The sequence below is a fragment of the Coffea arabica genome, chromosome 11e, assembly GCF_036785885.1.
Source record: "Coffea arabica cultivar ET-39 chromosome 11e, Coffea Arabica ET-39 HiFi, whole genome shotgun sequence".
NCBI classification, from domain to species: domain Eukaryota; kingdom Viridiplantae; phylum Streptophyta; class Magnoliopsida; order Gentianales; family Rubiaceae; genus Coffea; species Coffea arabica.
The window spans coordinates 50,800,026-50,809,815 of record NC_092331.1 but is presented as its reverse complement, the minus strand read 5'-3'; the positions used below and the strand labels follow the sequence as shown (position 1 = coordinate 50,809,815).

Genomic DNA, 9,790 nt, shown 5'->3' with positions numbered 1-9,790 from the left:
GCTTTATGGCAAGAGTTTATTACTTGTCCGTCTTTAGTAGATAAATTGTTGTATATAACTAATTTTAATTGGTATGAACTCTATAAAAAATTAATAGAAACCCCTCTTTTTTTTTTTCAAACAATGAGAACTCGTGTTGTAAAATATTTTCCTTTTCTAATAAGAGAAATTTTACCTTGTAATTGTTAAGAAGCTGAACATGAACCTGTATGAGATTGATCATACAAGAATTATTGTCCCTTGGCCTAAAAAAATAAAACAAGAAACTTTTTTTTTGTCCAAAATTTTTTGAAATGTTTTGTGTCCAAATTGAATTCACTGTCTCCAAAGGTTGATTGACCATTTATTGTTTGGTACCATCAGCTTTAAACTAAGCTTGGAAGACAAACGAGTACAGTGTTGGAATTACATGGCATCGAAATAATAGGAGTGTTCAAATAAATTACAACAATTAAGTCAATCAATATGAATCAAGTAAACCAGTTTAACATTAAGAAAAATTAAACCAAATTGAATCAAAACTGAAAATTTCAATTTCTAAATCAAGCCTAGAGGCATATTGTGATTCCTCGGCTTTTTTTTCTTAACAAATTAAATAAAGCGTTAGACATTTTCTACTCGTAGGTTGCTCTTATCATCTCATATAATTATACTCAAGCGAAACGTCTTTAGGGTGTAAATGAGTCTAATGAAACCAAACGTCATAATATTCAAATTTGTTTGATAATTTTAGCAAACTTGACATTTAGTTCATTTGTTTGCCGAACCAAGCTCGAACTGGTTTTTTATCGAGCTAGATTCGAGACAAACTCAAGTAACTTGAAATTTTTATATGTAAAATTTAATTTTATACTAATTGAACCAAGTTCGAATCGAGTTTGAAAGTTTATCGAACATAAAATGCTGTTCAAATTTGATTTGACTAATTGATGAACTAAGGTCAAACGAGGTTTTACAAAACTAAGTTCTATTCGAGTATTAAGTAAGCTGATTTATCTTTCAACTCTAAACGTTTTCGACTCTTCTCAACCTTTATGGAAGGATTGTTTCTGAATAATGAAACACATGTTGTGAAATATAATTTTATAATTGAAATTACTCATGATGTGAGGTTGTACGTGTTTAATTACTTCAAAGTTACATGCTATGATTTAAATTATAAACTTTCAAAATTTGTTTGTTGGCCCCATAGATTTCTAGCCCTTCCTCCTATCCCCTTAAAATTTTGATTATTTTGTAATACTACCTAGCACTAAATGGAAAAGAGTAAATAAAATTCCTAGTATCGTAAAGTGAACGAAAAGAAAAGGAAATCCAATTTCAATGTTTTAACTTCAATTCACACGAGTTAGTTATCATACTAAAGTGAAAATTGAAACCGTCGATCCAATTATCGTTTAAACTTCACTTCACTTTGATTGTTGTTGAAGAATATGACTTCAAAATGTAACTCTCTCTCTTTTTTAAGTTAATAAATTGTGAAAAAATGGTAACTAGTGTAGCTAACCTGCATTTTTATTTCACACAATAACTTTATCTAGCATCATGATTCCATTTGGATAGAGTTATTTTTAATAAAACTTTTTTTTTTTTTGAAAAATTCCAACTATGTTCTCTATCTACCTATTTATCTCATTTACATGTTTCTCTAAAATATGCAATTAAAGTAAGAATTTTTGAAAAATACCCTTAAAACAACAATTCTTTAATTTATTTAACATTACTTGGGACCTTAATAACAAATCTTCCACAGAAAATCCCTCAGACAAAACCTTAAAAAAGCATCTAAATAATTAGAGCTAACAATTGGAGTGGAAAATAGCAAATACACATCATTTAGACATTTAGCATAATAGAATAGTGCCACTAAATAACTTCATAGTCCATAGAGTAATAATTGCTTGCTACATTTATAAACTTAACATGCTTTATCGGATAATCTATTCCAACATATTTTTTATCCAATATCTGTGCCTTACCTGGCAGCTTGTGTTGAAATGTCACACTTCCAATAGTACCATCATACTCCATTGTACAAAGAGAACTTCCGTGGATTTGGAAGCTCTCCAGCCTCAAAACCTGTGCTAGGTTTTTTGTGCAGATCCAGCTGCATTTGTTCATACATTTTAGCCCCACCCCACATCCCAAACCCTAAAGCCAAAACAACCCCATTTCCCCTAACATTTCTCTGTCTCTGTCAGCAGTTTGGTTGGTATTACTTTGGTTGGTGTGGCCCTTTTAGCAGTGCTTTATTTAACTAGAGCTTGTACTAGTTCTTTTTTCTTCTTATGTGTACCTAATGATTTCTACAGATAAATAAACAGATCCCATTTCTTGTATTTTTCTCCTTCCCTTTTAGCACCAAAAGCTCAAAAAACAACTGCACCAACAATACAGGTTTGGTGGCTTGGTGGGTAGTAGCACTGGAAGTGGTAGTAGTGTATATGGCTTAAAGCTAAAGGCCCTGTTTTTTGAGAGTTAAGGAAGCTTCAGATCTGTTGTACAAAGTGGAAGAAATGGAGAAATGGGTTTGTACAAAGGCTTTTATAACTCATCATTGCTGTTCTCATCATTATTAGTAGTTGTAGTTCAGGAGTTGTTTTAGCTTTGACTTAAATAGAAAGGGGGGAGAGAGAAAAAGTGAAAGAAGAAAAGGAAATAGGGAGAAAAAAGAAGACCCAAGGACCCAAAGAACAAGAAAAAAGCTGCTTGCTTTGAAGTGGGATTTTGGTGTCTTTTGAGTTTTTAGGAAGCTTTTGGGGTTCTTGAAAAGCTTTTGGGTTTTCAAGAATTTGCATTTCCTGAAAGCGTTTTGTTTTGTTGAGGTGATTTTCAAGAAAGAAAGAGTTTTTTGAGTAGTGGGAGAGGTCAGAAAGATGTTGGCATTCGGGAGTCCTTGTAGCAGCAGTGAGAGGACAAGCATTAGTTCTTGCAATGCTATGCTCAGAGAACTTCAGGTCTGTCTCTCTTCTCTGTGTGCGCGCGTGCGTGAGTGTGTTTTGTGTGTGAGAGAGACATGTCTTTTGCCGTGAAAAAGCACTCTCTTTACACACTCGCATGATGTTTACTTTTGGGTAAATTTAAGTCATGACCTACATTTTCTGCATTTTTTTGTACTTTGGTTTCTTGAGAATATCAGGTTTTCTTGCTTCAATTTCTATGGGTTCTGTGAATAATTTGGGGTTTGACTTTGACACATAAAATTAAGACCCTGTTAGGTTTGTTCATCTGTGTTTTTCTTTGGTATTAATGTGAGAAATCCGTTTCTCAATAAGTGTAAATTTTAATTTCTTGAGTTAATTTATTTTGTGGAGTTTGAGGAGGAAAAATGGTTTTTGAAAAAGTATTTTCTTATCTTAGTTGAATTTGTTGACTCCCCATTGTATTGGACTGTAACTGTTTTGATTCTTGAATTTGAGTGTAGATGATGTTGGCCAACCGTCGCACTTCTTTAATTACTACTAAACATGGCTTTGTTCTTATGTGGAGCAGCAACTATGGGCTGATATTGGTGAGACTGAAGCTGATAAGGACCGTATGCTGTTGGAACTGGAGAAAGAATGCCTAGAAGTTTACAGAAGAAAGGTTGATGAGGCTGCCAACTCCAAGGCCCGTCTTCATCAGTCTGTTGCTGCCAAAGAAGCAGAAATAGCAACACTAATGGCTTCTCTTGGGCAAATGAATGTTAGCTCACCGGTAATGAAACCATGAACCTAAGTGCAGGAAAAGTTACTTTTAGAATATGTTTCTGTTTTATCTGATGTTTCTTTCTTGTGTCCATGTTTGGCATGCCTTTTCTAGAGTTGGAAAATTGATTGACTATGTAAAATTTATTAGCTTTTCAACAAGCATGATTTAAAGGATAAGAAAGTATTCCCTTTTTCCCTTCTTTCTGAAAGGTGATTGTAATTTTTTTATATTTTATGACTTGTTGAGTATTGTGAATTTCTCCATCTTTTAGATTGTTATCCTTTTAACCTTTTCAATTGAAGGCCATTTAGGTCATTAGTTTCTAGTTGTCATGTTAGGAAAAGGTTATAATTGAAGTATTTATTGGTTTTGATTTTCTCAAAGAGAAAAGCAGTGATGTCTCCTACTTATACTGTTCATTGTTCAACAGCAACAATATTTGGAAATATGTTAACCAGCTTGTAATGGGCGAAGCCGCATAATGTTGTTGTATTACATACTGAACCCTCACTATTACACTGGCTTGCCTCTGTCCAATATTTAGGTAGCATGCCTTTCTAACAAAAAGAAATTAAGACATCATGAAGCTCCCCTGCAATGCTGCAGATGTAGGCTACAGTTGCTCTTTTGTGCATTGGACCAATGGTTATGCCTAGGGATCCTTGTAAATCTTCACACAGGGCAGGTGTATATATTATCTCTGGCCATATAATTTCATGAAATAGAGATGTAGCTGTTAGATCAAATGTAGTAGTCACACTTTCTCCTGAGCCTTTTGTAGTTTCACTTTTCAATTTCGTTTGGCTTGTAGAAAACCTGACTGTTGAATAATCATTATAAATTGAAGAGATACTAATTCAGCTAGATTTTGAATATTGTCAATTTATTGACTTTTTTATAGATTCAAACATACCGGTTTGAGATTATTGCACTGGAAAAAAATGATGTTGGTGTTATTCTCTTTTGTCCTAGATGATATTAAATTTTGAAGTCCCAAGTACATGTTTATTAAGTATCAATCCCGGATTAGCTATTGGAATGGTATCTGTATTTTGAAACTAATAGAAGCTGCAAAATGCTTTATCAAGACTTTGGATTTCTTTAATCTTCAGACAAATTCTGTGTTTGGTTTTCACTGTCGGTTGCTAAGTGTACTATGTAATAAGCAGGTTCAGTCAGAGAAGAAACCATCATCTTTGAAAGAGCAGCTTGCATATGTCACACCACTCGTGGAGGATCTGAAACTAAGAAAAGAGGAACGCTTCAAGCAATTTGCTGATATTAATGCACAAATTGAGAAGATCACGGGTGAGATTTTGGGATATAGTCACATTATCAATTCAGTGAATTCGATGAACCTGGATGAGCAAGACCTTTCACTAAGAAAGCTTACAGAATACCAATCACATCTTCGTAACCTCCAAAAGGAGAAGGTATGTACCCTTCCTAATTTTGTAGTAACTGTCTTGTGTAACTGAAATTTTATTAGTTATTTTTGTTTCCATTTGTTGCTTGTTAGTTGTGTAATCCTAATCAACTGTAACTTAATCAATTTATCTATGTCTTAAAGACTGACAGCCTTTTTGATTAGTTATGTATTGTAATAAGTCAATTGGACAATGTAACCAATTACATCAATAATGGAACAAGCTAGGTTGGCTGTTATTTAGTATTCCTGTTTGATAGATGCACATCTGGCGTATAAGACACCAAGGAAGCAAAACTATGATTGACTTAGTGCCTTACAATTGAGGCCTACAATTACTGCAGCTTTTTGTAAGTGGCAATGATAACCAAAAGACTTCTGGTCACTGTATTTTTTTTGGGGGTGAGGTAAGACATAATGCAGTTATTTTTGTCACTGTATTGTAACTCCTGAGAAATAGCATCCTTTATGGATCTGATTAACACAATCTCCACCTCTTGATATTGCAATTCGACTTTTGCTGCCTTGTATATAGTTTGTGATTTCATGAATGTGCTTGTAGTTCCTGCCAATTACTAGAATTTTCTCTGATGGGAGGTTATGACGTCTTTGTTTTGTCTTTGGCAGTCTGAACGTCTCAAAAAGGTTTTGGAGTTTGTAAACGAAGTCCACTCCTTGTGTGGAGTGCTTGGCTTGGATTTTGGCAAGACTGTCAGTGAAATTCATCCAAGTTTACAGGGAACCAGCCTGGAACAGTCTACAAATATCAGCGACACAACATTAGAAGGCCTAGAACAGACGATTCTCAGGTTAAAAACAGAGAGAAAAGTCAGACTTCAGAAGGTATTTTTGCAACTCACAACTCATTGTCAACATTTTGCTCATCTCTGTTATTAACATTATCAGTAATGCAGCTGAAGGATGTTGCTGCGTCTCTATTTGAACTTTGGAATTTGATGGATACGACAAAGGAAGAGCAGGTTAAGTTCTCGAGGATAAATTTCATTCTTGGTTCAGCAGAATCAGATATTGTGGAGCCGGGGGCTCTTTCACTGGATGTTATTCAACAGGTTTGAAACCAGATGGATTAAAACTGTTTCTTCTTCCTATTATTTTATAAAGCAGCTAGACTCTCTGACATTACTTTTGTCTTAAATCCTGATAGATAACTGCAGAAGTTGAGAGACTTAATACGCTGAAAGCGAGTAGGATGAAGGAACTGGTCATGAAGAGGAGGCAAGAATTAGAGGATATTTGCTGTAGGACCCACATTCAACCTGATCCAAGCACCGCTGCTGATAAAGCTAAAGCAATGATAGATTCTGGTATGATGGTTGCCTTTTTCTATAAGATGTAAATGCTTTTCTACTTAGTTGCAAATTAAAAAGCTTGAAACCTTTTCTTGTAGGTCTCCTGGATCCTTGTGAACTTTTAGCAAACATTGAAACACAGATTAACAAAGCAACAGAAGAAGCTTTTAGTCGCAAAGAAATTATGGATAGAATTGAACGATGGCTTTGTGCCTGTGAGGAGGAAAACTGGCTTGAAGACTACAATCGAGTAAGCTAAATAGTTCTCATGCAGCATGAACTTAATAGTATTGGCCTTATATTGACATTCTAGCTTTTATAAAATATATGGGGTTCTAACTTGTGCTTGGCATGTTCTAATGGCTCCCATGGTTACCAGGATGAAACCCGGTATAGTGCTGGAAGAGGTGCTCACATAAACCTTAAACGTGCAGAACGAGCTCGAGTGATGGTCAATAAGATTCCAGGTATCTATCTATACCTGCTATAACCTTGTATCATTTGTTGCCTGAACTTACAATATCATTGGAGCTTACAATTGTTCTCTTGGTCCAGTTATGGTTGACAATCTAATTAGCAAGACGCTAGCCTGGGAGGATGAGAAAAAGAAGTTGTTTCTTTATGATGGAGTGAGTCATGTTAACTTGTAATTTGCTTCTGCTTTTACTTCGATATTCTGGTGAAAGGGACTCTTTTGCTAATTGCAGCTTCTTGTCTCTAGGTGCGGTTGGCTTCAATACTGGAGGATTACAAACGAACCAGACAACAGAAGGAAGAGGAGAAAAAGCGAGCTAGGGTAATTTTTATTATTGAATATTGATACTCATTCAACTGTCATAGAAGACAGCAATGTGTGGCAGAAGTATCGAGGAGTCTTATCTTTTCAACTCTTATTTCAAATTGATTTATCTTATGACAGGGCAAAAGGGTGAAAAAGAAAATGAATCTGATCTTTGCAAAGATAGCCCTTTGACATTATTACTTGTATGATTGTGTTAAATTTGAGACTCAATTTTGGGCACTCTATTTTGCATAACAGGGATATACAATGTATTTAATGTTAATTTTCTCCTGTATTTTGTATCTTACCAAGGGTTCCTTCTTGTATTCTGTATAGGATCAAAAGAAACTCCAGGACATGCTACTTGCAGAGAAAGAAGCCAGATTTGGCTCCAAGCCAAGCCCAAGAAGAAGCAACAGTTTTAGAAAAGTGAATGGTTATCATGCAAATGGAAACGGATCCGTAACTCCTTCACCTCGTAGAAACTCAATTGGCTGTGCAACTCCAGAGCTTCTGACACCTCGTTCTTATTCTGGTCGGCAGAATGGTTATTTTAAGGAAACAAGAAGGCTTTCCACTGCACCATTGAACTTCGTCGCAATACCAAAAGAAGATACCATGTCGTTTTCGTCTGTTTGTGGTTCTGAGCCAGAGTCTCCACCTCAAACCTAAATTGAAACCATAACTGGTATGTATTGTGATACCCTTTTTTCCAGTTATATATGCGAATGGATAGAGTCCCATTGATATCTAAAGCTGGGTGGTGTCTGTAACAAAAATGCGTATTCAAGGAACTTTATTAATGCAAGTTATATAACTAGTATGGAACTTGGACTGTTGTGCTTCTCTAACTGTAGTTAGCTCTTTACGTTGTCCTGTCCTAAGAGAGTTTTAGAAGGATTTGCTACATTTCTCTTCTACTTTAGAAGGAACATACCTTTCAGTTTATCTGTCAAAGGATGTTATCCAAGCTGGTTTCGACTGTTAGGAAGGAAGCTGTTGACTGATTTTTGTCATCTTGGTTTTTATCTGTGTGGCAAATTTTATTTTCTTCTAATGTCAAAAAGTTTTACTGTTCTTTCATGAAAATAAAACTGACTTGGAACCACCTGATGAAAAACCCTCTTGGAACACTGTTTAATCATCTGGATCATGCAGTGTATACCCTAAGACGATCACTGGCAAACCAATGCATCAGCTTGTTTATCAATCTCAAACCCCAAACTGGGAAGTCAAAGCCTGTAAAATTTGGCTTTGCTGGTATTAATTCTTAACCCCCAGAACTTACACCATTCTTTTCCAATACCCCTTTTTGGTCAAATTTCTTGAAATATTCATTGCTTCCTAATGTTTCTGTTGTTTTAACATCCACTTTTAACTAACATATGCAGAGTTGTGCAACTGTGCGTCTCTATGCTGGAAAGGAGTGGCTGGAAGCTTGTGAATATGGAAGAAAATGTACACTAGTGCATGAATCACGTAAACTTTAGCAGATACTGGGGAAGTGGTGACTAACATTTCAGCATTCCGCTTGTAACATATTTGATAGATCCAACTGTTTGGTATGGTGAAGCCGTGGTAATGGTAGATTGTTGTGGATATACTAGGCAAATTTAGATCTTCTCAGTTAAAGTAGGAGATACTAATAGTCTGTTTTGAGAGCTTTTCTTATCACATTTCTATTTGCATGTATATATAGTCGGTGTGAAAGTGCATGAGTTGATAGAGACCTTGAATTTTCTTTGTAGTGGAAGATCTTTTGTACTCCAGTGTCCTTTACGACTTGAATGCGAGGTCTTTGGGTAGAATTTTGCATAAAAATGTTGATATGGGCAGTTATGTTTAGAAGGTGTCTGATTAAGATTGATATTTCTCTTTTGTACTCCAGTGTCCTTTACGACTTGAATGCGAGGTCTTTGGGTAGAATTTTGCATAAAAATGTTGATATGGGCAGTTATGTTTAGAAGGTGTCTGATTAAGATTGATATTTCCAAAGGCTGATGTTCACAGTTAAACTCTATGGCAGCTATCTTTAGCTATCAAGGATTTCTGGGTGGTTGTCATTGCCTCAGTCCTTCAGTTTTGGTACAATATCTTCTCCAATGGATAATTTCCAGTTACTCAAAAGATTGATACCTTAAGTGATTTGGAATCTTTCCTTTCTTTTGTTTTTGTTTTTTGTTTTTCTCATAGACATTTGCATCATAATCCTGGTTCCTGTAGCGGCAGGTAAACATAATTATTTCCAAAGTTAATAGCAGAAAAGGAGAAACAAATGTCATGGAATTGAAACAGTTGAGATTAACAGTCTTTTGTGTCAATGAATTAGACTTGTGGTAATCGTGAAATGATTTTTCTAATGGGTACTCTTGGGGCACTTGTTAATACGCATAGTAATCATTTAATTTAGGGTTAATAACATTTTATCTCGTTAAAGAATATTCTATTTCTCAGTTTATTTCCTAACTTTTAATTTTGCTTACTTAATTCTCTTTAGAACAAAATTGTCCTTGCATTATTTTGACTTTCATTTAACTTGTTTTTTTTTTATTTTTTTTTTATTTTTCTTCTTTATTTAATTCT

General features: G+C 35.0%; 1 protein-coding gene across 2 annotated transcripts; it reads left to right on the top strand.

The window, feature by feature from the left end:
• Positions 1-1,942: 1,942 nt before the first annotated feature.
• LOC113717969 (65-kDa microtubule-associated protein 6) lies at positions 1,943-8,976 on the top strand. 2 transcript variants are annotated; one of them, XR_003454578.2, is made up of 13 exons: positions 2,727-2,957; positions 3,493-3,696; positions 4,860-5,123; positions 5,744-5,959; positions 6,031-6,186; positions 6,282-6,441; positions 6,525-6,676; positions 6,806-6,893; positions 6,982-7,055; positions 7,148-7,222; positions 7,544-7,895; positions 8,366-8,467; positions 8,599-8,819. XR_003454578.2 is itself a non-coding variant. In XM_027242841.2 (12 exons), the coding sequence occupies exons 1-11, from the start codon at positions 2,877-2,879 to the stop codon at positions 7,877-7,879; spliced, it is 1,806 nt and encodes a 601-aa protein (XP_027098642.1). In that variant the 5' UTR covers positions 1,943-2,876; the 3' UTR covers positions 7,880-7,895; positions 8,599-8,976. The 2 variants fall into 2 exon arrangements, 1 of the variants encoding a protein (XP_027098642.1); XM_027242841.2 differs by lacking the exon at positions 8,366-8,467 and having other exon boundaries at positions 1,943-2,957; positions 8,599-8,976.
• Positions 8,977-9,790: the final 814 nt, after the last annotated feature.

What these genes read in the sequence shown, in the direction of transcription:
- LOC113717969 (XM_027242841.2), top strand. Translation starts at nt 2,877, where the DNA reads ATGTTGGCATTCGGGAGTCCTTGTAGCAGCAGTGAGAGGACAAGCATT. An exon ending in CTATGCTCAGAGAACTTCAG is followed by an intron (nt 2,958 to 3,492) that starts GTCTGTCTCTCT and finishes TATGTGGAGCAG; the next exon opens with CAACTATGGGCTGATATTGG. An exon ending in GTAACCTCCAAAAGGAGAAG is followed by an intron (nt 5,124 to 5,743) that starts GTATGTACCCTT and finishes TGTCTTTGGCAG; the next exon opens with TCTGAACGTCTCAAAAAGGT.